The sequence below is a fragment of the Ochotona princeps genome, chromosome 16 (assembly GCF_030435755.1).
Source record: "Ochotona princeps isolate mOchPri1 chromosome 16, mOchPri1.hap1, whole genome shotgun sequence".
NCBI classification, from domain to species: Eukaryota; Metazoa; Chordata; class Mammalia; order Lagomorpha; family Ochotonidae; genus Ochotona; species Ochotona princeps.
Window position 1 is genome coordinate 25,290,564 of NC_080847.1, and position 27,935 is coordinate 25,318,498.

At 43.9% G+C, this 27,935-nt stretch overlaps 2 protein-coding genes across 9 annotated transcripts in view; one reads left to right on the forward strand and one right to left on the reverse strand.

The window, feature by feature from the left end:
- CHD9 (chromodomain helicase DNA binding protein 9) overlaps positions 1-27,935 on the reverse strand; it is a 230,587-nt gene that overhangs the window by 135,231 nt on the left and 67,421 nt on the right. For 3 of the 8 annotated variants that reach the window (XM_058674690.1, XM_058674693.1, XM_058674689.1), the window contains exon 2: positions 663-2,289. In XM_058674690.1, coding sequence (XP_058530673.1) covers positions 663-2,117 — 1,455 coding nt within the window. In that variant the 5' untranslated portion in view covers positions 2,118-2,289. Of the gene's footprint in view, positions 1-662; positions 2,295-18,018; positions 18,156-27,935 lie in introns of those variants that run through there. The other 5 variants (XM_036492680.2, XM_058674691.1, XM_058674695.1 and 2 more) reach the window with 3 other exon arrangements.
- On the forward strand, positions 18,294-23,340 carry LOC131482241 (acidic proline-rich protein PRP25-like). Its single transcript, XM_058674844.1, has 2 exons — positions 18,294-19,074; positions 23,163-23,340. Exon 1 carries the CDS (start codon positions 18,294-18,296, stop codon positions 18,837-18,839), a length of 546 nt encoding a protein of 181 aa, XP_058530827.1. The 3' UTR covers positions 18,840-19,074; positions 23,163-23,340.

Genomic DNA, 27,935 nt, shown 5'->3' on the forward strand with positions numbered 1-27,935 from the left:
ATCAGCTTTTGTGATCTTTTTGTATTATTGTCACATATCACCAAATTCTCTCAAAATATCTGTATCAAGTAACAAAGCTAAGTACCAATTTCATCATAAATTTGCCAGTATTATGCAGTACCATTTTTTTTTATAGGCAAAACTGTAACTGTTGTCCATACTTACATTTTTTATTAAAGTTCATTTTCTTCTGGCTTTGTTTTTTAATTTGATGTACTCTTTTGTGTGAATTTTTAAAATGCTTATCTGGTTAATAACTGAGTTCTTTAAAGTTTGCTAAGCAGTTTATATGGGCTTTCTATAGAAATATTAACTGTTTTTATTATACTTGTGACAAAATTTTGCCAACCTATTGCTTTCCTTTACTATGGTTATTTAGGTTCTGTTTGTTTTTGTTAAAAATAACCTGTAAAGATAATCACAGTTAAAATTTATAAGAAAGTCTTAAAATTTTATAATTTTCAAAATACAAAAGTTACGCTACTGCTTTGAGTACATCAATGAATCATTTTCAATGACTTCTGAAGCAACATAAACTTATGTCAAGAAAACCATATTCAGGAGAATTTAAGAAATCTTAAGTACAGCTCAGATAAAATTAAATCAATGTGTAGAAGCTGTCACCACGAAAACCACCAAAATAAAAGCAAAGAACTGCATACCTGTCGTTGTAAACATAGGCGATTTCTGTCATGTAAATGCTGATGGTTAGAAAACGGTGAATGCCAACTCCGAGTCTGACTTGGCAACTGAGTTTGAGCCATATCAGAAGGCCGTGTTACAAGATGGGAAGCAAACTGTCGATCCAGGTCGTGATCTAAAACATGACTTGAATTTTCTTGCCCAAACGTTGACTCATCAAACTGGGGAAGGAGCCCTTCCTGAAGCAGGTCCTCTGGGTCAAGGCCTGTGAATGGTTCATTTTGAGATTCCACTTGATGAAGTAAATTTTCTTCTAAAGATGAAAAGCCATTGCTTTCTACGTGATCATTGAAATGGCCCATTGGAGTTCCTGAGTCCACAGGATCGGAGAAGTTCATGTGTACAGGAGATAACTTGGAGTTGCTGTAATTATCCTGAGGATGTGACGAATGCAACATTTGGAAGTTATTTGAATTCAACGATGTATTAGAGTTCAGAATATGCTGAGTAGATTCTTGCTTGATTCCCCTATGAGGTGAAAATGAGTTACTTCCAGTAAAATCAGATAAACTCTGATTTGTATGATTAGGTGCAAGAACTGCAGAAGACTGAAGGAGACTGTTGGGTGACACATGATTACTGGAAAAGGAATAATGTGAAGAAAACTGCTGTGAATTACTGACAGAACAGGAAGTCATATTTGGAGAAGGTCCACTAAAATTTCCTTCTTGATGACTGCTACACTTGAGGAAGTGGACTGAAGGATTGGACGTCTGAGAATATTGCATTGAAAGAGACTGTTGTGAAGTAGATGCATTAGTAATTTGTGGTGGGTGGTTAACACTGACTCTGTGGGAACCAGAAACATTAACATCCATAAAAGTTTTAGACTGACTGAGAGAATTTTGCCCTGGGTTAAGGTTGTTTCTGTTTTGTTGTGAACGTAGTGAAGTACACTGTGTTTGTTGTTCATTGGCCTGAAATAAGGCAAAGTCATGGTGTGCCACAAAGCTTTTATTTTGATGCATAGAGTGTGAATGTCCTTGTTGGTGAAAAGGAGATCCATTCTGATTTGAAATGCTAGTAGCTGTTTGATGGCCCCACATTGGACTTCCATCTGCTACATCTGGAAACAAACCATTGGGTTGGTTTTGGGGGTGGATTGGAGAACAATTAAACTGAGAGTGTGGAGATAACACATGCTCAGCTGAGCTACCAAAAGACTGATTAACTTGATGAAATTTCATTGAGTCAAACTGATTTATCTGTTCAAAATCATTCATCTTCTGATGTGCCGAAGGACCCTGAACATGATTCAGTGAGTCTATGTGCAAAGGTTCAAATTCCGCACCCAAGTTCAACTCATCAACTAGAGAAACAGGTCCCGGTTGTACAAATGCGTCATCTGACAAACCTTCTAATGTCTCACCAAAAAGATTAGTATCATCAAAAAAGTCCATCATTGGGTCCGTCATCTTGAAAATTCACTAACAACTTAACGCCGTCAGCTCCAAACGGAGTATATTCAGCTCCTCAGAATATCCAATCCAATAGTATTGGATCATTTATACACGTCATCAACTACTCAAAAACAGGCCAGTGTTCATTATTGCTCCAGATGGTGACATGTCACAAAATGTCAGAATCCTAGGAAAATAAGAACAAGAGAAATTAAGTTTAATAATAAACATTCACTAATCATCTATAAACAAAGTTGACAGTTGGTTTAAAAAATACAAAATCTCAGTGGATAATACTTTCACAGGATAATTCATTGGAAACAGCTGATTAATATCTTGTATATGGGGAACAAAAGGGTTCTGCAAGTGACATGATCACACATATTTAAAAGTAGCAATGCGCATTATTTCAATATGATGTTCACATACTATGAGGAAAAAAATATGAAGTAAGTCTGCATATAGCAGTCCTTACTTTATAAATTGGTCATCAGCAGGAAGTGTACTACTGTAGAACTGCAATTCCATTCTTATAAAGGACTGACAAATGTTAATACAACAATCTATGATATATAAACATTACATGAAATGAAAAGATCTATTGCAGATATTTGACTGATGCAGTTTTCTTTTTAAATTAATCAGAAGCAACCCCACTGCTGTTGTATCGTCTTACACCCTCACTCTATATAAACGGAAACTGTTGATTTTCGTTTGTAGACTGTATATGCAGACTGTTCCAGTTACATTGTATAAATCCATCGTGCTAGGCTCTTTCACTGTCCCAGTTTTTACTGGGGAAAGAAAACAAAAAGAAGGCAGTGCCTGCTTTTCAGAATGAGCTGTCTGAAAGCCACGTATGGCAGGGACCTGTGACCATCCCTGAAACAGACCGTTAAGCCTGCCCGGAGTGGGTTCACGGACCAGCTGAACCGCCGTGGGGCCACAGAGGCTGAACGCCACAGACAGCAGGGACCCACCACAGCTTTCCTTCCAAATCCCATTCTTCCACAGAAGCAAACACAAGTGTGTATTCCACTGCCTGGAGCTTCTCACTCCTCCCACCCCACCCGTCTGTCCAAAGGTGTGTTCTCTCACCTTTGGACGTTTCCCACCGAGAGTACCTGCCCTGGCCCTCTACTGTCACTGGCCTCCCTGCCGTCCGCTGGGAGAAGACCACAGCTGCATAGGGCGGACAGCTGGAGAAGGTGTGGGGAGGCTGTGCGCCATGCAAGGGGTGTGTTTCACACACTGCAGAAAGCCCCAGAGGTTTCTGTTTCCTTCACACGAGTCTTAGTGCAGCTTGTACAGTTGATGTTGATGCTCACAACTCTTTTCTTTTTAATCTGAAGGTTCTGGTAACCCGTGGTGTATTTTTTGGTTTCCCTGTGACTGTTTTTTTTTTTTTCCTTTTGATCCCATCTATGTCTCTTCCCACTAGGCACAGATTAAACTTCACCTACAAACTCCCTAATATGATCTGTGGAGAATGTACAGTTTAAACACATCAATAAAGACTTTAACTACTAAAAAAATTGGTCATCAGGAGCCAGTGTTATGGTGTAAAGCCATTCCCTATAACACCAGCAATTCTATAGTCACCAACTTGAGTCCCAGATCCCTGCTTTTTCTCTGTAACTGCATTTCAAATAAATACATCCATCTTTTAAAAAAAATGGCCATCAGTCATTGGAACTACTAGTTATTTATAAAATTTATCTGTAAGCATTGCACTTCAAAGTTATCCCGTTGAGACAGCGGACATCAATCCTTCTAAAACAAGCAAGGGCACTAGGACCTTTTGCTTTGGACTTACTGAAGAGATAAATACCTTCACCGAGTAAATGTGAAAATGCAACCGGATGAAGTGGCAATAAACTAGCCCAGAATGAGATCAATATTAGCCATCTGGATCAGTTAACAACACAGACATGTATGCTGGGACATCCCACATACTGCTACCACAGTCCTTCTGTTTATCTAGGATGGAAGATCAGCCTTCCTCACAGTCAACTGACTGAGATAACTGTAAAGGAAAAGCAAGAATCTTCATAGTAATAGCTATATTCACTACTCCATTCCTAATGCTGCTCTGGTTATATCAATTGAAATATACATATTGTTAATTACATTATCAAACTGTACAAATTCTGAAAATCAAGCTGAGGAGAAAACAACAGCTTAAGCCGTGACAAGAAAAAAATGATGACTTCCGCATTGATGTTCGCACAGCTGCTTTGCACCACCTGTAAGGAGTGATTCCAAGAATTTTTGCAGGTCACAAAACACATGCTCTTTTTAAAGATTTATTTATTTTTATTGCAAAGTCAGATTTACAGAAAGAAGAAGAGACAGAGAGGAAGATCTTCCATCCAATGATTCACTCCCCAAGTGACCTCAATGGTCAGAGCTGCGCTGATCCGAAGCCAGGAGCCAGGAGCTTCTTCTGGATCTCCCACATAGGTGCAGGGTCTCAATCTTTGGGCCGCTTGCTTTCCCAGACCACCAGTGGGGAGTTGGATGGAAAGTGGGGCCACCAGGATTAGAACCAGCACCCATATGGGATCCTGGTGTGTTCAAGGCAAGAACTTTAGCCTCTAGTCCACTGCACTGGGCCCAAGTCATGCTTCTTATAAAAATGGTGTAGTATTTGCACATAACTCATGCACATGCTCCCACACATATCAAATCTCTACAATCCTGTTATATTGAGTATGATATAAACACTAAGTAAACAGTCTTTAACAGGATATTTTTGAGGGAATAAGGGCAAGAAAAAGTCTATACATGTATACTACAAATGCACATTTCCAAATATTTTCAGTCCAAGGTTAGTTGAATTCATGGATGAAGAACCCAAAGTGCTAAAACCCATGGATACAAACGACCAAATATACATGTGTGTTGGGGGCATGTATGTTTATATAGCTGTATATATACCATATTATATATATATACACACATACATATATGCTCATATACACTACCGATAGGTAGAAAAGGCCTAATAAATTGTTTGCTAATACTGAAAAAGCTAGACATTGTTCTAGGCTTATATGATTTTCAACACTGTTAATAAAGTATCTTTGCTTCATTTGGTCACCACTGTCTTGAACATAGAAGCATACATAGAGGCATTTGCTCCTCTACATAACAGTTTATTAGTCATCAACACAGGCATAAAAAACTTGTATTTTGCTACTGACCTTTATGAACGCTGTTTTAGTCCCAGCTAATGCCCCTAGGAAAACAGCAGGAGATGGCCGAACGTTTTGGGCCTCTACAGCCACATGGAAGACCCACACACAATGTCTCCTGCCTGGCCCCGCCCTGGCCATTGTGGCCATCTGGGGAGTGAACCAACAGATGGAAGATCTCCCAGTGCCTGGCTCTCCTCTCTCTCTGACTTTCAAATTAACAATTAAGTACTCTAAAAAAATTTGCTAGGCTTTAAAACTAAACTTAAAAGAAAAAGATAATTCAGAAATAAACAATACAACTGAGTATTCAAAATAAGTTAGCTGAATAACATTAGTTCATACACTCTTGCTATTACATTGAACTTAAAACAATATAAAAATTCTGAAGTCATTCTGATTTACTGTAGTCTTATAGATTTGTGTTGTTCTTTAAAACTAGTAAAGGGACTTTAAAAGATTATTCACGACATTAACTTATGATATACCAGAGAAGTAATATTCCATTCAAGAAGAAACTGAGGGGGCTGGTGCAATAGCATAGCCAACTCCTCTGCTGCCAGGACCCCCATATGGGTGCTGGGTAAAATTCCAGCTGTTCTACTTCCAATCCATGATGCCACATAAATGAGATGTTACTGGCCTCAAATTTTTTTAAAGGTTAATTCATTTTTATTGGAAAGTCAGATTTACAGAGAAGGAGATACAGAGAGAAAGATCTTCCATCTGCTGGTTCACTCGCCACATGGTCACAACAAGCTAGAGCTGAGCCAATCCAAAACCATAAGCCAGGAGCTTCCCCTGGATCTCCCATGTACTCAGGGTCCCAAGGCTTTGGGACTATTCTAATAATTCAATAGTAAGAAAATAAGTAAACTCTACCACCACCACCCCAAAAAGTGAGGAAAAGAACCCAACACACAACTGGTCAACAAGCACATGAAAAGATGCTCAAAATCACTAGCTAACTGGGAAATATAAACTAGAACCATGAATTGGATCTCTCCATACCCATTAAAATGGGAAAAGAAAAACCCACAAAATAACAACTGCTCAATTAGATGTGGAAAAGTAAAACTCACACATGTACTGCTGGCAATGCAACTGCTTTGAAAAACCTTCTGGTAATATCCCAAAAGCTGTTTATAGAATCACTTAGCAAGTCACACACACACACACACGCACACACACACACGGAGCTCAAACAGGATGAATAATATCCAATACTTAAAGAAGAAATGACACCAGTTCAGAGAAATGAAGATGTGGATACGCTAATTCTTTTTATGAAGTCAACATTTCCCCAATACCAAAGCTAAATAGTCCTTACCAAAAAAACAAAATCTATAAACGACAAATATCCTGTTAAATATACTAAATACATATGCAAATGTCCTCAAGAAAACATTTGCAAACCAAACAAAGCAACATATTAAAAGGATTATATATAATGACCAAGTGAGCTTTATCCCAGTCATGCAACACACAGAGAAATACAGATGAACAGAATTAAGGGGGAAAAAATCACATAATCATATTGATACAGGAAAAAGTGACACATTCTAACATCCTTCCAACTTCCTTTGATAACAAGAATTTTCAGTAATATAGGACTAGAACTTTCTTCAACATGATAAACGTCAGATACAAGCTACCCAGAGTCAATGCAATACACAATGGTGAAAGTATGAAAGCTCTGACTCAAGATCAGGAACAAGGTAAGAGTGTCTTAAACCCCTTCTATTAAAAAAATCATAACAGGGCCTGTGGCCTAGTGACTTAAACGCGCCAGGATCCCATATGGGCGCCAGTTCTAATCCCGGCAGCTCCACTTCCCATCCAGCTCCCTGCCTCTGGCCTGGGAAAGCAGTCAAGGATGGCCCAATGCTTTGGGACCCTGCACCCGCGTGGGAGACCTGGAAGAACTCCTGGTTCCTGGCTTTGGATTGGCTCAGCTCCAGCGGTTGCGCTCACTTGGGTAGTGAACCATTGGACGGAAGATCTTCCTCTGTCTCTTCTCCTCTCTGCATATATCTGACTTTGCAATAAAAATTAATAAATCTTTAAAATAATAATAATAATAACAAGAAGATCTAGCAAGAGAAACTGGGAAAGAAAAATACCTATTCGGAAAGGGGAAAATACACAACTATTTTGATAAGTAACAGATGTAGAAAAGTGGTGGTGCTAATAATACTAAAAAAAAAAAAGCCAGCAAACTGGCCTTTGGTATGAAACCAAACCTGACAGCACCTTAGTAGTGCAAGGCTAATATTAATTCATAAACTTTACCTTCAGTATGCCCTCTATCTCTGCTTCAGATTTTAAAGTAATATTTATTTTTATTTACTTGAAAGGAAGAAAGAAAAAGAGAGATCTCTTCTCTGCTGGTTCACTCCCACAAATGCCCACGGCAGGTAGGGACTGGCTCAGGCTGAAAGCAGGAGCCCAGAATAGTGCTTGAGCTGATACCTGCTCTCTCCCAGGCCGCGGGTTAACAAGAAGCCGAAACTGGAATCAGGAATGGAGCCGGCACTTAAGTGAAGGCACTATGAGGATGCAGGCATTCCAAGCCACACTGTCACTGCCACACCAAGTGGCTGCCCCACATGCAACTTCAGAACTCACTTCTCTGTCCCAGTCTCTTCAGCTACTTTTTGCTGTTTCTGCAAACATACAATCCTAACTAGCCAAGGCTTACACACTCTTACCTCCAGAGATTTTCTCTCTTCTTTTTTTAAGATTTATTTTTATTGCAAAGTCAGATATAGAGAGAGGAGGAGAGACAGAGAGGAAGATCTTCCATCCAATGATTCACTCCCCAAGTGGCCACAAGGGATGGAGCTGAGCCGATCCGAAGCCAGGAGCCAGGAACTTCCTCCAGTTCTCCCACACGGGTGCAGGGTCCCAAGGCTTTGGGAGGTCCTTGACTGCTTTCCCAGCCTAGAGGCAGAGAGCTGGATGGGAAGTGGAGCTGCTGGAATTAGAATCGGCGCCCATATGGGATCCTGGCGCGTTCAAGGTGAGGGCTTTAGCTGCGAGGCTACCACGCCAGGCCCGGCCTCCTGAGATTTTTCTAACTGAAATTCACCCAGCACTTTCACAGGAGCAAGCATCTGCCCCCTTTTTCCTTTTAGCTATTTTCAGAAAAAGCAGCATAAGTCTTCTTCAGAGAAGAATCTTTTTACCCTTCAGGACAATTCCATCCAGCCTTTCAAACGGACTTGCGCCTACACACAGCCCATCTTTCTCAAGGATCGTTCCCTGGCAACTGTCTGCTATTCTCCTAACTTTTTAAGATCCTTATCTTTAAAAAAAAATGTACAAGCTAAAACGCCAGGATCCTACCCTTTAGCAACAAACATTGGGAGTGATTCATCATTTCCTAACACTCATTTTTCACTTCACCTCTCATTCTTACAGCTCCCACCCTCATAAAATCCCTGCGACTGGAGTACTGATGAGTCCCGGCCACTCCATGCTTCCAACCCAGCATCCTGCTGATGTGCCTGGGAAGCAGTAAACAACCGGTCAAGTGCTGGGGTTCTGTCACCTACGTGGGAGAATCAGATGGAGTTCCTGGCTTCTGCCTTTGACCTGTGCAGTAGCCACCTGGTGAGTAAAGCCAGCAGACATCTCCTCTCGTATGAGTGAGTGTGTGTAGGTCTCTCTGTGGCTGACAGACACATTTTTCAAATCTTTAAAAAGTAAATTCCGGGGCAGATGGTTAAGAAACCCCTTGATATGCACATGTCAGGTCAGAGTACCCGAAGTTCAGGCTCTCCTACTTCCAGCTCCTTGCTAATGTGCACCCTCAAAGGCAGAAGGCGCTGGCTCTGATGCTTGGGTTCCCGACAGACTAGACTGAGTTCTTAGGCTGACTTCAGCCTGGTGAAGCCCTGGAAACATGAACCAACAATGTAAGATCTCTGTGGTCAGTGCTGCAGTGGATCTGTCTCTGCGCCTCACTGTAAATCTGTCTTTCAAATAAATAAATCTTAAAAAAAAAAAGACCCTATAGCATCTTAGAGTCCTTCTTGAAGTCTCTGAAAGCAACAGTCTGAGTTCCTGCCTTCCTAATCAAGTACTGTCATTTTCTATTAGAAAATTCCAACTAACATCAGGAACAGTACATTTTTGTAGCATTTTCCCCATCCATCCCCAAGATCTTGTTTCAAATATAGTGTAAATTTTACCTCACAGCTTTCAACTCACCAGTAAGTTTTCTCTTTTAAAAAAGAAAACGCCAGGCTCAGTTCAGTGGCCTAGCAGCTAAAGTCCTCGCCTTGAACACGCCAGGATCCAATATGGGCGCCGGTTCTAATCCTGGAAGCTCCACTTCCCATCCAGCTCCCTGCTTGTGACCCGGGAAAGCAGTCGAGGACAGCCTGAAGCTCCTGGCTACTGGCCAGCTACTTGGAGAGTGAACCAGTGGATGGAGGATCATTCTCTCAGTCTCTCCTTCTCTGTAGATCTGATTTTCCAATAAAAATAAATAAATCTTACCAAAAAAATTCCCTGAAAAAATAATAAAAGCACTTTGAATAACGGTCACCACTGGGCAAGCGGAACATGAATAATGATAAGAAAGGTACATGACTTTTTTTTTTTTTTTTATATATTTATTATTTAACTTCAGTAATTACATTGTATTATGTGACACAATTACATAGATACTTGGTTGAAGACTTCTGAACATCTAATAGTGGCATGTATTACTTTTTTTTTTAAACCTTGTGTGGCAGTTTCAGAACTGTGTTTACTTTGTAACAAATCATGGACCTATACAAATGATTTATACAGCTTTTCTGCATGTCTGTTATAACAACAAAAAAACCCACTTAAATCTAATTTGAGCAAGATGAAGTGTAAGTGTGTAAATATTTATAAATCAACCTTCAGAGTAAATGTTACTAAAAAAAATAACCATACATCAGGATAGGAAAAACAAGGTGTTCTCAGAAATGACTTTAGGAAGAACTACATGTCAGTGACGTGAAGAACACCAAAGCCAAAATAACGTGTATGCTTTAAGAGATGACTTCATTCACTAACTTAACGGAATTCCTGCAACAAAGCCTTCCCCAATATTTAACACTGAAGCAACTCAGTTTCCCTCCCCAAATGGCTGCAAGAAAGTCAGAAGCCAGGAGATTCTTCTGGGTTTCCCACATGAGTGCAGGGTCCCAAGGACTTGCTCCCGCGCCACCCCGCCCCATCCGCTGCCTTCCCAGGCCACAAGCAGGAAGCTGGATGGGAAGTGGAACAGCCAGGACTCCAGCGGGTGCCCATATGGGATCCCTGCACCTGCAGGGGTAGCATTAGCCAACTGAGCCATTGCACTAGGCCCTACTTAACGACTTTCTAAAGATAAACATTACAACAGATAGAAAAAAAACTGAAAGAATTTCTAAGAGTAAGCTTTACATGTAAAATACTTAATATATAAGATGTAACCATTATTTGAACCATTTTATCATTTTATGCAATAGCAAGTTATATTAACCATCATCTGTCTTCAGAAAGCATAGTCATAATTCCCAATAGAATAAAGTTAAGTCTACTTTACAATGCTGCTGACTACGGCGAAGTGAATTCAAATGCTCTGACCACTGAACAAGAACATCTTTTTTCAGATTTCAAACCAAGTCCGTTGGTAGCAATCACAATGTTGAAAAAGTTACTAGTTACAAAAAGTGCTAAAATTTAGTAAAAATAAACCAAAGGCCATTTGCTTAGTTGATATCAAAATGTTAACAGAAACATCAGTTTCTGACAGCTATTTTTAAGTTAGTAGCAATGACCTAGGCTAGCACTTTCACTCCAAAGCACTAGAAAGATAAGAAGCCACATTAAAAATTGCAAAATTTTATCCACCTATGAGCAAATAACTGAAAAGAATGCTATTGTCTCAAGAAAATCAAGATGACAAAACTTTGCTATTCCCATCACTATCATCAAACATAAAGGATGTTTCAAAAAGCGTGTATACTGTTTAAAAAAAAAAACACTCCATGGATTTAAAAAACATTTTCACATTGAAATAATCTTCTAGGACCTGGCACAATAGCGTAGCTGTTAAAGTCCTCACCTTGAACATGCCAGGATCCCATATGGACGCCAGTTCTAATTCCAGCCGACCTGCTTCCCATCCAGCTCTCTGCCTGTGGCCTGGGAAAGCAGTCAAGGACGGCCCAAAGCCTTGGGACCCTGCACCTGCATGGGAGACCTGGAGGAAGTTCCTGGCTCCTGACTTTGGATCGACAAAGCACCGGCCGTTGCGCTCACTTGGGGAGTGAATCATTGGATGGAAGATCTTCCTTTGTCTTTCCGCCTCTCTGTATATCTGACTTTTCAATAAAAATAAACAAATCTTTAAAAAATAAATAAAAAAAGAAATAATCTTCTAGTTGTCACCTTTTTGAAGTGCCCTCACACCTGCCCATGTAATACCACATAGGCTGACTATATTAAAAACGCTTACAAGAACTGAGTGCATAAGCATAATGAGATGCGGGGGAAGGAACCCTGGGACTCAAGACAAAATCCACTTGCATTTCACATACACACAGCCTAAAGGTAACTTTGGACCGCAGTAATAGTGCACCTAAGTTCTGACTGGATCCCATCACCTCAGGATAGGTGTGAAATCTTCTACCTGTGCTGTCATTTGCATACTCCAAAAGCTTCAGGTTTCTGCTTACGGATGTCTTGCTTGTATTTTTCTTAATTATCACAAAACCTGTCATCTAATGTAACTTGTATTATTAAAACATTCACAAGCCAACCCTAAAAACTACATTGTTAAACATAATCTTTCTCTGGTAAGAGCGCTGTGGGAGTGGGTTAAGCCACCCCTTGTGATAACTCTATCCCATGTAGAGTGGCAGCTTGAGTCTTGACTATGTGTCTTATCTGGGGAGTGAATGGGTAGGCATAGCGGTGTGTGTGTGTGTGCGCACACACACAGTCCATGCCTGCACATGCATGTGTATGGGTCATTCTACCTTTCAAGTACATGAAAACAAACATCAGAAATGGCCTGGGAAAAGCAGCAGATGTTCCAAGAACTCGTCTCTGCCACCCCCGTGGGAACTGCGCAAGCAGCTCTTAGTCCTTGGTGTCTGGCTTCGGCACAGCTCAGCCCTGGCAGTTTTGGCCATCTGGGGAGTGCTTCAGTGGATGATCTGTCTCTCTGTGTAACTTCTCAAGTAAACACTAAAAAACAAGATCACCTCAGTCACAATTTTCTAACATAAATATGAAGTTTCCTTCTTCCTCTTAAAACACTATGAATAAGTGATAATAAGTTATCATTTATACAGCTAAGTCTATCCTGACTGAAGTAATTACAATTTACATGAAGGTGGATTCCTTTTTTTTTTAAGGTTTGTTTATTTTTATTGCTAAGTCAGATACGCAGAGAGGAGGAAAGACAGAGGAAGATCTTCCATCCAATGATTCACTCCCCAAGTGAGCGCAATGGCCGGTGCTTTGTCGATCTGAAGCCAGGAGCCAGGAACTTCCTCAAGGTCTCCCATGCGGGTGCAGGGTCCCAAGGCTTTGGGCCATCCTTGACTGCTTTCGCAAGTCACAAGCAGGGAGCTGGATGAGAAGCGGGGCTACCTGCGGGATTAGTACCAAGCCCAGATTCCTTTGCTTTTAACATTTATTTATCTGGGTGTTGGTTCATTGGCTCAACTGGTTAATCCTCCATCTCCAAGTGCTGGGATCCAACATGGCCGCCAGTTCTCGTCCTGGCTGCTCCACTTCATACCCAGCTCCCTGCTTATGACCTGGAAAATCACTGAAAAATGAAACAAGTTCTTCAAAGACCAGGAAGAAGCTCCTGGCTCCTGGTTTCAGATCGGTCCAGCTGTGACCATTAAGGCCATTTGGGAACTGATTCAGTAGATGGAAGATCTGTCCTTCCTTCTCTTTAAAAAGATTTATCTATCCAAAAGTCAAGAGTTTGTAGACACACAGATTGAAAAAGAGAGTGAAGTGTCTTCCATCTACAGGTTCACCCTGGACAGTCATAGTCAGGTCCAGGCAAGATGAAGCCAGGAGCTTCTTCCCGGTAACTCAGGTGGGTACAGGGCTAAAAAGCACTTGGCCCACCTTCTCCTGCTTTCCCGGGTGCATCAGCAGACAGCTGGAACATGCACCAGTAGGATGCCAGCTTTACCAGATTCTATCTTCTGAAACTCTTTGGGGATAGTGTTCAAAACTTGCCTTCTTGCCAAAGCTTTACTTCCCCTCATCTTTACTTCAGTAAATCACATGTCACAATTTATCTAGTTCCTTAAGCTAGGAACCAAAAACTCAGTCTTAAAAAACTAGTTAAGAGGGAGGGACAGTTAAGTACTCCCAAACAGGCTCCCACCTGCCAGTTCATTCCCCAGACGCTCACAGTGGCTACAGTGGGCTACAGCCAGAAGCCAGGAACTCAGCCCAGACCTCCCGCAGTAATCCAATCACTTGAGCCATCCTCACTGTTTTCCAAGGTCTATACAGCAGGAAGGTGGAGTTAGGAGCTATGGCTAAGCAAGCTCAAGTACTCTAATGTGAGAGCAGAGGATCTTAACCATCACCTTTCCCACTAAGGTAAACATCAATCCTTAGGAGACCTGACTCCTTTCCTCTAACACACAATGTCATGAAGCACTTGATCGTTCCTCCTTTGAAAAATCTGACCATCTCCTCTTTGTGTCTCACAACTAAACACACATTCATGTGCGCATGTGTCTTTTTAGTCTCTCCATCTCTAGAGCCACCACCTAAGTTCTAGTCCCCACAATGTCTCAGTTGGACAACTGCACTATTACAGTATCTTTGCTCTAAGTCTTGCTTTTCTCCAATTCATATCACTCAAAGTGACATTTTAAAAAATATATAAACCTTCGTCTCGTAGCATTCAAATATTTTTCTCTCTCCCAGGAAACTCTCTTCCCTCTTTACCTATCTGGTCTCATTCAATACCATCACCTGAGAAGTTCTTTCCGACTTATTTTCTTGTAGCTGTCCTTTACTTTCATTGAGCTCACCATAGGTATAATTCCACATTTGCTTTTCTACTTGTTCTTTGTCTCCACTGGTAGACTGTAGGCTCCATGAAGGCAGGGGTCACTTTTAATGCACTTAATAATTACATAATGAGATCATTTATTGTGCACTTGAGTGAATGAACCTGAACGGCCTAGAGTTCAAAGAACAGATTACTTTCCCATCTCTGGGGTTCCCACTGTCACCTGATCAGCCTTCCAAATGTGTGTAAGCAGAAAGTGTTCCTGAAAACATTAAGGCAAGAAAACAGAGGGAACGTCAGGAAGTCCTACGTGACAGGTAAAATGAGTGAGACAAACAGGAACACTAAGGACGCATGGGAAGGAGAAACCCCGAGGGGCCACAAAGACAAGAGATGATTCTGTTCACAATGTGGAATTTGACCTGAGCAGTCAGAGCTTGGTACGGTTCCAAGCAGTAGAAAGAAAGGCTTGAGGCCCAAATAAGGAAGTCAACAGACACACAAAATGCTTAGACATAGCTATAAAACCAGCAAGTAGCAACTTACTGGTTACAAAGTAAGTGTAAAAAGGTAAAGCCTCCATGAGAAATCTGTATCCCTTGCTAAGCATGCAACTACAAAGCACTTAACAGGTAAAAAAAAAAAAAAAACATTTAGTAACTGCACATGATCTCTCTTGAATCCAATGTTTGGCTTTTAAGGATTTTTAGGCACTTATGACATGTTTTCTGTAGTTTTAACTCTGACCAACCACTTCATTTATTCAGTCTCACCTAAGTTCCTTATTCTAAAATGCTATTCTTTCAGTTACATTTTACTTATACAGAATCTGGTATCTCCATTATTTATGTATTCTATTCTTCTATTTTCTGGTCAACATTTTCTTCCAATGTTACATTCACATCAATGATAAACACATCTAAACTTTTAGATATTCTAAAATGCTCATATTACCCAAATTGTTATTTTACTATTGGTAAGTTCAACAGATGTCACTTCTAAATATGGAATGTTACTTGATTCATACATTAAGCCCCCTTTTTCAGTTCTTCTACAGGTGAGCTACATGGGTCTAGCACATTGCCTTGCTGTGGGAGACATTCAGTTGCCAAGTCAGTACTTCTACAGTTTCTTCTCTCTTGTCATAGGTGTTTCCCATTGAGAATACTTTCTAGTCTTTGTTCAGACCTGTCCACCTGGTAGCGCAGCAAACAGATCCTCCGCCCCCATAGGACCAGGGTTACATATGGGTACTGGTTCGCATCCTGGTTGCTCCACTTCCCATCCAGCTCTCTGCTTAAGGCCTGGGAAAGCAGGAGAGGATGCCCCAAGCCCTTGGGACCCTGCACCCATGTGGAAAATCCAGAGGAAGCCCCTGGCTCCCAGCTTCAGATCAGGTCAGCTCTGGCTACTGCAGCTATTTGGGGAGTGAACCGGCAGATGAAAGACATTCTCTCTCCTCTCTGTAAAAAACTGCCTTTCAAATACAAGCAAATCTTTTTTTGAAAAAAAAAAAGTTTTGCATAGTCAACTATATCAGTTTTAAAATACCTGCCTTGTCAAATATTAAAACGTATAAATAATATCCATTATTATATTAACTAGATCTCATGGTACACTTACAACCTTACAGTCAGAAATCAAAGAAAATTGAATTTTATACAGAGGAAAAGCTCACAAAATTCAGGAAACTTTACCATAGCAACAGGAGTGACTAAATGACAAAATCGTGATTCTCTCCCTCCACAATTCCCTCCAAGCCCAGGTTTTACAGTTTACACTAACACTACTGTTTTCTATGACCATTTCCTATGGCCTTAGGACATCATCTCCTAGCCAATCACAACTTTTTAAACTTCAATATCCACAGCCGTGAACTTGTTCAAGAATGAGAAAGTTACCTTTAGCCAAATTAGAGAAGCAGATATTACCCCGGTCCCACCAGGCCATTTCCTATTACATATGGTCTACAGGGAACTTCCCACGTATGGAGACGTGTTGATACTTTGTGATACATACATTGTAACTATTCTGTGTCTTGTTAAAGCCCCCATAAGATACAGGAAAGTCTTCAAGTTCTCCAGGATACCTTAAGCAGGTTCATCTACTTTTGAGCAATTGCTTTCTCATTTAGCAAAAACGTATCAAATATATAAGGCTCTGTGTTGCCTGCTGTTTGCCAAAACTTGCATCTAAATTGAAGTCCTGTAAACCCAAGACTACTAGTACAAGACCATGATCTGGCATTGCAACAGCCCTCCCCCAAGCCAACCCTCGTCCTCCCTTGACCACACGTGACCACCCCTCAGGTTCACCTTCTGTACATTCAAGTGCGTGCAGACCTGGTGGCTGCTGTAAAACTACCCATGCAATTATGCCCAATTTAAGCAGATGACCACATTCCAAAAGAGAAGCCCTCAGCCTGCTCCTCCCCCCATTTCCAGATCCTCGCTGGGAAAGTACAACTGGAGAACATGAAATCAGACAAAAAAAAAAAGCAAAGGAAGATCAGTAGAGTGCAAAATCGAGAAACTAGGTTGTGATAGCAATTGTTCGTGAAGATAAACTTTATTAAGTCCGGGGGGGGTGCAATTCTCAGAGTTCACATAAATGAATAAAGTGTCACAATGATGTCAAACTCCATGCTTCTGGGAAAGTCTGTATACAGCTGTCAGTATGACTTCAAAAAAAAAATCTTGTCTACTTTGTTCGGAAAAGTTTTATTTTTCTTATAGAAGAAAAAAAAAAGTAAAACAAAACCAAAAAAGGAACAAGCAGAAACCACTTTGAGCTGGCGGCGGCGACAGGCCAATAAGACAGACACCCAGGCTTTCCGGGTCGAGCCTGGTTTTGGGATGCATGTCCGCCCGGAACCACCACCCATCACGTCCCACACCCAGACACTGAGAGCAAGCAGCGGCAGCAAGGTGCGGGCCACACGTTCTGCGGACGTGCAGAAGCCCTCGGGGCCGACAGGGCGGTCAGCACACCCGGAGGCCGGGCCTGGGGAGGCGCTGGAGGGGTGTCCCGTGCTCCGGGGCAGCAGCGCTCGCGCGGGACGCCCCTGTCATGAGTCAGGGAGGCAGACAGAGGCTGCAGGGATGGAGGCAAGGGAAGCTTGGCATCGGGGTAAGGGGAGTGACCTGGCCACCCTGTTTGCCCTCACCTCCACCCGACGCAACAGGCGCGGTGGCGGCGGCGGCGCCCGGGTCTCGACCCCAGGGTCCTGCGGGCCGGTGGGCGGCAGCAACCCGCAGCCATGACAGACGCGGGGCGGGCCGCGCGGGCTCGGCTGGGCCGCACGTGCGGGCAGCGCCCCCTCCCCGGCCTCCCCACGACACGTCCAGCCACGGCGCGGCCCCGCCTGCCCCGCGACCTCCTCCCTGGCCGAGCGGCGGCGGCGCTGAGGCGGCAGCACGTCCTCACCGCCGCTCGCCGGCTCTCGCGCTTTCGCCATGACTGAGGAGACCACCCCCGCCGCCCCCCGCCTCGACCGACAGAGAGACTGACACGCGGGGCTGGCCGGGCGGGGGGCGGCCTCCGGCGACCACCCGGCTGACACGACCCGCCCCCCACCCGCCTCTCCCCGGCGGTGGAGCGGCGGCGGCCGCCGGCCCGCCGTGTCCCCCCGGGCTGCCTCCCCACGCCGCAGGCGGCGGCGGCGGCGGGCGGCGGCGGCGGCGACACTTACCGGCGAGGCGGCCAGGCCCCCCTGTCAGCGCGGGGCCGGGAGGGAGAGGCGGGAGCAGCGAAGGGGCACCGCCTCCCCCGCGCCGCCACGCACCCGCCTGATTGGCCCAGTGCACTCCCCCGGCGCGACCCCACCAGCCCCTGCGAGCGGCACTCCGGCGCTCCATTTGCATGTTTGTGCCCGTGCCGCTGATTGGCCCGGGCGCGGAGGTGGTGGTGATGGTGGTGGTGGAGGTGGAGGTGGTGGAGGTGGAGGTGGAGGTGGTGGGGGCGGCCATGCCCGCCGCGGCTCTCCCCCTAGACACACACACACACACACACATCCCGGTTCAGTCAGCCCTCCGGCCGCGTCGGGCAACCCGCAGCGGGAGGATTCCCGTCCCTTCCCCTCCGCCCCGCCAGCCGCTCCACTTCCCTCGCGGCCCGGCCCGACCTCAGGGCGGAGGGCGGCGGGAGGCGGGGTCGCCGCCCTCAAGTCCAACATGGCCCCGCTGCGCCGCCGACCCAATCGCCGGCGCGGTTACTCCCGGAGAGGGTTGGGGGCCGGGCGCCCTCTGGCCGGAGCGCGGGGCAGTGCAGTGGCCCGGGCTCTTCCCCTCCATCCCCGTCCTTCGCTGCCCGCCCGCGGCCGCCACGTCAGGCCGCGCCCTCCCAGGGCGGCCTCTCTTCCCCCCTCGCGCCGCCCGCCCTGCGGGCCCCGCCGCCACGTCAGGCCCCGAGCGAGAAAGGCACGCCCCGGGCGAGGTGACCGGTGGCGAGGGTCAGCGCCGAGGTCACTCACACGCGCAGATGGACATCGCCGGGCCAGCCCGGGTGCGCTGAGGCATGGCGAGGGTTAGTTAGCACTCAGCCTTCTCCATTCCCGCTGAGACCCGGGTGACGCACGGCTGGGCTGTAAAATCGGGGGCACCGACAGTCCGCGGTGTGATGCAGCGATTCGGGGGGTCAAGCACCTGCCGCTTTTAAAGGCCAGGCAAGAAGGACACCCAGCCCCGAGACCTGATGTGAGGCGGGGGGCGCACACCTCCATGGGTGGAGAGCTAGGGCTGAAGCTGAGGTACAAGGCTGCTGGTCTTAAACTGCACAGTTAGGAGAGGAAGCAAAGAGCAAACGAAAGAAGGAATAAAAGGGAAGGGGAGGGCGACGTTCTGACTGGAAAAGCACTGACCTATGACGGCGTTGGGACGCCTGGGTCCGCTTTCTGTCTGCCACTAATTAACTGAGTGACCTACATTAAATTATAGCATGTCCCAGGCCTCGATTTTCCCTTCTGTGAAATGAGGAGGTTGGAAAAGCTTTATTAAAAAGCCTTCCAGCTCTAAAATTCTCTGGGTCTCCACTTAGCCAGGTCCTGAACTGGCTTTACACCTGATTTAAAGGAAGATAAAGTTTAAAAATCGGAGATAGACAAAATAATTCTAAGCTTGAACTTCAGGCAGCCTCTCTTATGCTTAGCAATAGCACAGCGCTGGGATCCCGTATGGGCGCCGGTTCTAATCACAGTAGCTCCACTTCCCATCCAGCTCCCTGTTTGTGGCCTGGGAAAGCAGTCAAGGACAGCCCAAAGCCTGGGGACCCTGCACCCATGTGGGAGACCTGGAAGAAGCTCTTGGCTCCTGGCTCCTGGCTCCTGGCTTCGGAGTGGCTCAGCTCCAGTCATTGCGCTCACTTGGGGAGTGTATCATGGGATGGGACATCTTCCTCTCTGTCTCTGTTCCTCTCTGTATATCTACCTTTACAATAAAAATAAATAAATATTTTAATTAAAAAAAAAAAACCATTTGCCATTCAAACTCTCCATCCACAGCAACCTTAGAGTTTCAGAAGAGCATCAGTGTGGCTTGTTTATGCCAGCCCAGAGCTCAAGGGCTGCCACAGGCATACTGCCAGTGACCAAGCCGTCTCACTCCTTGCATTTCCCAGGAAGGCCCCTCTCCCCCTAAGAGTGGGGCTCGATTTAGTTGAAACCATGCAGGGACTGGAAGGAAACCTTCTCTAAAGAGAAGTTAATACAATTACTTTCTTGATTCCTTTCTAGGATACTTAGTAACAATCCCATTCCTTGGGAGGCACACAGTTCATGTCTGAGCAGTCACACTACTTCTTGTTTGAATACTGCCTTACGTGGCAAATTCAACTTGTTGAGTCAAATCTGAGGCCAGTAGGGCCCAGTGCATAGTCTAGTGGCTGAAGTCCTCGCCTTGAACGCGCCGGGATCCCATATGGGTGCCATTCTAATCCCGGCAGCTCCACTTCCCATCCAGCTCCCTGCCTGTGGCCTGGGAAAGCAGTTGAGGACGGCCCAAAGCCTTGGGATCCTGAACCCCATGGGAGACCTGGAAGAAGCTCCTGGCTTTGGATTGGCTCAGCTCTGCCCATTGTGGCTACTTGGGGAGTGAGTAGCAGATGGAGATCTGTCTCTCTCCTGCCCTCTGTAAATCTGGCTTTCCAATAAAAATAAATAAATCTTTTAAAAAATGTTGAGGCCAGTAATATCTCATTTATCTGGCATCATGGCATAAGATGATATCCCAGAAAAATCAAAATCATGATCTACTTGAAAGGACATTGTTTTCCACCACAGAATAGAAAACTTTTATGTAACCTTGAATATAGCCCCTTGAAAATCACTTATACTTGTGATCAGGTACTTGATCATGGTCAACACCGTACTCTTAGGGTCAGTGAATGCCATCAAAAGTGTACAGAATTTGTCCTGATAAAAACAGCCTTCCGGATTCCGGTTTTGGTTTTTTTTCTTTTTTAATGTCTGGAGTTTTGTTGTTGTTTGTCTCCTTTCTCACCATTCAATTGACATGTCTCAGTTCCAACTAGCAGTGGTCTTTCCTACATTTCTGCTGTTTCTATGCTACCCTGCACCTAAGTCCACAGAAACCAAACCATTTACTACATCAGACCCTCAGCCTTGGAGGTAAAATGTTCTCTAGAGTTCTCCTGAGAGTTAAGTACATGAGTTCCCGGGACCTCTGTTTTGACTGCCCAGTGATTGGTTTTCATTTGAAAACAAAACACAACAAAAAAAGCTTTAAAGCACTGACAGGCAGCAGCGTCTTTCACTAGTTTGCTCCTCCGTTTGCACATGACCTGGACTGAGTCCACAGGGCACAGGTGCTCATCTGCACGAGCCACTTCCACTCCCCGGATCTGCACTGGCAGGAAGCTGGAGTCAGATACCCGGGAGCCAGCCCCACTGGGTGCTCTGATGGGAAGCAGACAGGTGTGCAAGCCACCAGGCTAACAGGCATGCTCCCTCACTTGATTTTTTTTTTAAGACTTATTTATTTTTATTGGAAAGGCCGATGTACAGAGAGGAGGAGAGATAGAGAGGAAGATCTTTCGCCCTCTGGTTCACTCCCCAAGCAGTCGCAATGGCTGGAGCTGAGCCAATCCGAAGCCAGGAGCTTCTTTCATGTCTCCCATGTGGGTACAGGGTCCCAAAACCCTGGGCCGTCCTTGACTGCTTTCCCAGGCCACATGCAGGGAGCTGGGCGGGAAGTGGAGCCGCCGGGATTAGAACCGGTGCCCATATGGGATCCTGGCGCTTTGAAGGTGAGGACTTTAACAGCTATGCTATAGTACCGGGCCCCCTCACTTGATTCTTACAACTCCTGATACTCTCAGGAAATTAGGGCTTCTGGATCTGTGAACTTTTGGAGAAGTTATTGCAAAAGATGGCACTTAATCCCCAAGTGGAGCAAATAATCCTCTGCAACCGAAGTTACCAAGAATCCATATGAATAACAGCAACAAAATCGAATGGCACTGGCCTGCCATTTTCAATAAAATGTCCAACGTCAAGGGGTAGCCAGGCTCTCTGGGTTCCTTGCTAAGAACAGCTGCATTCCTATTCCAAACGGAAGGACTCATGCAAGCCTGTGCTATCTCAGAGTGTTTTCCGCAAGCAAAGGAAACATGCTACAGCAGACTGAGTCATTTACCAAAAACTGGTTGCATGGCACTGTGTTAAAGGCTTGTATGTATTAGTACATTTTACCTGCATAGCCACTCTGTGAGCAAGGGAAGCCTTCACCCAGTTCACATAGCAGAGGCCTCCAAAATCTCACCCTGGTTACACAGCCCTTGAGTGACACCTCGTGCCCTAGAATTCAAACTGAGAACTACCTGAGAAGTCCAAAACCTGTAACTCAACAGTTTTGCTGTATCCCATCCTTTAGCCTGGTCTTAAAATTCCACGTTTATTGGGCATATTTATTTTAGGAATTTATTTGACACATAGGAAAGGGGAATTCCCTAGAGAGGTGTTTCAGTCAGATCACCAAAACAATATCCCACAATGCAAAATCCATGGAATTTTCCTCCAAGTTTGAGAAATGTAAGCCAAGACTTGAATACCTATTCACTTTTGGGGAATAGTAATAAAATAAAAATTCCAAAACTGCAACTAAGGATTGATAAGCCCTTTCTTGGTGATAACTACCTTTGGTGCATGCGGTTCGATGGCTGCTTGGGATGCCGCATTCCATGTCAGAGTGCCTGGACTGACTCCCAGCTATTCTGTGCTTCCAATTCAGTTTCCTGCGAATGTGCTTGGAAGGCAGGACACAGACGATGACTCAAGTCCTCCAATTCCTGCCAACAGCAGAGAGACTTAGATGGAGTTCCTGGCACAGGCCTTCAGCCTGGCTCAGTGCCAGCTACTGCAAACATTTGGGAAGTACATGGAAGATTCTTTCCTTTTTTCCTTCCTATCTCCCCTCCTCCCCATCTCTTTCCCATCTCTCACTCTGCCTTTCAATTAAATAAATAAACCTTTATCAAAAAAGATATTCACAGATTTGACAAAGTAACCTTAAAAAAATAAACTTGGACAACTTGCATATTCTGATTTTACAACCTAATTCCAAGCTATAACAACCAAGACAGTAACTGTGCTGGTAGGAACACACAAATAGATCGATGGAACAGAACAAAAAACCCAGAAATAAAATTCTTACATTTATGGCCAACTGATTCTCAACAAGATGCCAAGACATTTAGAGTAAGAAAGAATGCTCCCACTGGGCTGTCACTGAGGCGGACCAGGATGAGCCGCTGTCTGCGAGGCTGGCATCCCACATACATACTGTCTTGGCTGCTCAACTTTGCTTTTTTTTTTTTTTCCAGCTCCTTGCTAATGTGCCTGGGAAAGCAGCAGAAGATAGCTCAAGTCCCTGAGTACCAGACACCCACACTGGGAGACCCAGATGAGGGTTCCTAGCTCCTAGCTTCAGCCTAGTCCAATGCCAGCCATGGAAGCCTGGAAGCCACCGACAAGTGAACTAGAGGAAAGAAGATCTTCCTCTCGCTGTCCCTGCCTTTCTATCACTGACTTTCAAATAAAGAAAGTAAACCTTTGGAAAAAGTATGTTTCTTTATCAAGGAAACTTAATATGTTGAGTTAGGCAATGGTCTCTTACATATGACACATGCATAAACAAAGAAAGAAAATATAGATAAAACAGGGCTTCATTAAAATCTAAAACTTCGCAAAAGAGATTAAAAATGGATAAACTTCAGCAAAATGAGACATTCTCTGTTTCAAAGGAATCATTATGAGAATGCAAAGATAAGACACAGAATGATGGAAATGCCGCATATTTGACAAGAGTTTAGCATCACAGTATATAAGTAGCTCTCACAATTCAATAATAAAAAGATAAGTAAACCAATTAAAAATTTGTCAAAATATTTAAAGACGTATTGTCCATATGCACAAGAAAAAGTGCTCAACATATTAAATGAGAAATGCAAGTCAAAACTAAAATAGGATACCACTTAGAATGGCTATAATAAAGATACCACGAGAAAATACCATTAGAATGGTTAATAAATATAAACAGACACTAATAAATATTGTAGATAATATGAAGAAATTAGAACTCTCCTATATTATTGCTGGGAATGTAAAATCCTGCAACCAGTTTACAGCATAATTTTTCAAGAAGTTAAATATACTTATCACTATCCAGCAACCCAAGAGTAATCAAAACTTTTATCCGTGCAAAATTCCAAACACAAATGTTCATAGCAGCATTCTTATCATAACAGCCCCAAAGTGGAAACAACTCAAAGGTCTGTCAGTTGATGTATAAACAAAAGTGGTTCATTTACACAACAGAATACTGTAAACTCATCAAAAGGACTAAGCACTGACATAAACACAACAGAGCTGAAAACAATGCCCAGTGATAACTTACAACAGGTTTGACTGGCATTGTGGGTAAAGCTTTTGCCACCAGTATCCCATAGAGACGTGCTGCTTTATTCCTGATCCAGTTCCCTACTAATGGAACGGGAAAACACTGTCAGATGAACCAAGTGCTCCAGCCCCTGCACCCACAGGCCAGTCCAAGAGGTTCCTGGCTTTGGCCTGGTCCAGTCCCAGCCATCTGGGGAGTAAACCAGCTGATGGAAGACATTATCTTGCTCTCATTCTCTCTCTCCCCTCCCCCCATAAGTCTGTCTTTCAAATAAATACAATTAAAAAAGAGAGAGGTTTGACTGCATATCTCTAGCTACAGAGGGTCCTCAACTTCAGAGGAATTTATATTTCAAAAACCCATCTTAAGTGAAAAATACCCGGGCAAGCACATGGCCTAGCAGTTGAGCAGCCGGCTGAGATGCCCCCATCCGCTCTCAGCGCTGGGTTTGAGCCCCAGCTCCACTACTGATTCTAGCTCCCTGCTGATATGCACCCTGAGAGAACACAGGGGCTGCCTTCAGTAGTCAGTCCCTGCCCCAATGTGGGAAATGTGGATTGGATTCCCAGCACTTGGTTGTGGTCTGACCATCCCTGACTATTGCAGGTAGCCTGGGGAGTAAATCAATAAAAAAGAGCTTTATGTCCATCTTTCTATTGTTCTACGTCTTCCTGCCTCTCACAAAGATGTTTTCAAAAAGGAAAATATTGAACCTTGTGAAGATGCATTTATAATCCCAGATCGGCCAAACACAGCTTAGCCACAGAGGCGGTGTCAATGTTTATCTTCCTGATCATGTGGCTCAGTAGGAGAGGTGGCTAACTGCTGACTGCCCAGCATGGGGAGAGCCACAGGTGCACTAACAGCCCAGGGAAAAGATCAAAGTTCAAAATTTGAAGTAGGTTTTCTACTGAATGCCTACTGCTTTCACACCATCATAAAGTGAAAAAAAGAAATTGTAAGTCAAACCATATTGAGGCTGGAGACAGTCTGCATGGGAAATGTACAGAATAAATAAATCTACAGAGAAAGTAAACTAGTGGTTGCTAAGGACAGGATGAAATAAAAGGTGACGAAGAAGCAGAGTGACTCAGTACAGGGTACTCCTTTAAGGTAAAGAAATTATTTTAAAACTAGATAGTGGTTGTACAACTCTGAAAATACCAAAAACCACTGAAGTGTGAATTTCTGGTACGTAAATACTATCTCAATAAAACCACTTTAACAAGAGATGCAGGAAGGAGCTTCCAACCTTGAATAGTGTTATAACGTTAAATCCATACATTTATCTTTATGAACACAGGTTGAGACAATAGGATACACGACTGTATTGCAAAAGGTAAGAGGGACGGTGCCAGCAAGGTGGAGTAGCATGCTAGTCCTTCGCTTGCAGTGCTTTAAGTCCCAGCTGCTCCACTTCTGATCCAGCCCATGCCTATGGACTAGCAGAGAAAAGAGGGGGTGGCCCCAAGCCTTGGGCCCCTGCACACACACAGGAGACTGGGAGGAAACTCCTGGCTTTCAACTTCAGATCAGCCCAGCTCTGACCATTGTGACCATTTGGAGAGTGAACCAGCAGGTGGAAGATCTCTCTTTCTCTCAGTTTCTTTCTGTCCCTAACTTGAATTTCAAGTAAAATAGATCTTTAAAAAAAAAAGGCAGAGGGGTGCAGTTGTCCGGCACAATGGTTAAGATGCTATTTGGGATGACTGTATCCGTACCCGTGTCTTGGTCTGAGTCTGAGCTCCAGTTCCAATTCCAGTTTCCTGTGAAAGTGCATCCTTGGAGGCAGGAGGTGATATCTCAAGCATTTTGAGTCTCTGTCACTCACATGGAAAACCACACTGAGTTATAGTCCTTAGGTAGCCCTGGATTGCTGTGGGTATTTGTATAATAAATCAGCAGATATGTGATTTCTCTTTCTTCCTCTCTCCTTCTCTCTCACAAATAATTTAATGTATGTTTTTGCATAATATATGCAAAATGCATATTATGAAAAAATGGTGTGGAATGAGCATCTCATCTAGCGGTTAAGAGACTGGTTAAGGACGCCAGTGTTGGGGCTGGCGTTGCAACTGGCTAAGCCACCTACAATGCCAGCATTGCACATGAGCACCAATTCCAGTCCTCCCTGCTCTACTTTCAGTTGCGTTCCATGTATCTAGGAAAGAAGCAGATAAGGGTCCAAGTTTTTGGGCCTCTGCCAACCACACAGGAAGGAGTTCCACGCCTGGTCCTGCCCCCACTGTCACAAGCAACATGCTTCTCTCTCTGTTTCCATGTTTCTCTGTAATTTTGCTTTTCAAATAATTAAATATTTTACAGAGATAAGGAGAGACAGACAGAACAATTGTTCTGTTGGCTGGTTCACTCCACAAATGGCCACGATGGCCAGAGCTGAGCTGATCCAAAACCAGGAGCTTCTTCCAGGTCTCCCATGTGAGTGCAGGTTCCCAAGGCTTTGGGCTGTCACCGACTGTTTTCCCAAGCCACAAGCAGGGAACTGGATGGGAAGCGAGGCTGTAGGGACACGAATTGGCACCCACTGGGATCCCGGGTATGCAAGACAAAAACTTGAGCCAACAGGCTACTACTGTGCTGGGCTCTAAAAATCTTTAAATTAAAAAAACAAAACAAACAAACAAAAAACCACAAAAAAAACCACTATGCATGGATTTCAATTTTTTGTGCCAAATAAACTCAAACTTTCATTTCTATTTCCCATGAACCTTCAAAATACCCTCTTCCACTAATTATATTTGTAAAATTAGTTAAGCTACAAATAATTTTCTTTAAACTCTAGATAACTGATGTACCACTGTCATTTCTCATACTGGGCTTGCTGGTTTGGCGACTTTGGTACAATTTACTTAATTTCCATGTATTTAAAAATACCAAACCATGTATATGTATTAGGTTAGATGCTGTGTTGGCTAGAGAGAAAGGGATTATTACTATCCCATAGATAATAATACATTTTAATAAGAAATATATGCTAGAGAACAAGTATATGTGTATAAATTATCTTCTCACTCATCTTTATTGCCACTCATCCACTAAAGAAAATGTCCTCTCATGGACCAACAATAGCTACTTACAAAAGTTGAAGTATGCTTTTTTTAAATCTTTTATACATTTTCTGCAGATTCATAACACAAATGTTTAATGCTCCATTATACTACAGACTATAACCTGATTTTCAACCTTCTCCAGTAATGAAGAACAGCTCCAAGACCTCAGAGACTCTGTCACACTCGCAAATGAATCTGAAAGGAACTTCAATTGATTCAGCAGTGAGTAAAAGCGACTTCACTGTAGCCCCTGGGAGTTGTGAAATTTCCTTAATTCAGTGAAGAACACATGTTCTTTTTGGAACACGAGTGAAGGATGTTACCAGAAAGCTCTTCAGACTTCCTTTTCAGGCTCTTGTTCAAGCAAACAGAGATGAGGGCTGGGTGGGCTTTTAGTAGCAGCTCAGAACACCTCAAAGGTCGTCTGAAAGCAGCTCAGCATGGTTTTGAACTCTAGAGGCTGCTGATAATAACATTCAAAGAAAGTGTTTGCTCAGGGAGCTCCACCTCAAGTCCTTACTAGGCCCATTAATCGGGAACAGATCTTAGAATCTCTAAGTTTCATCTGCTTTATCCCCTGCTTCTAGCCAGGAATCAACTTCAAAGCAGGGTCCTACTTGACAGTT

Bases quoted from the DNA above. Each gene is read 5' to 3' on its own strand.
- LOC131482241 (XM_058674844.1), top strand. From the start codon at position 18,294: ATGCCCGCCGCGGCTCTCCCCCTAGACACACACACACACACACACATC.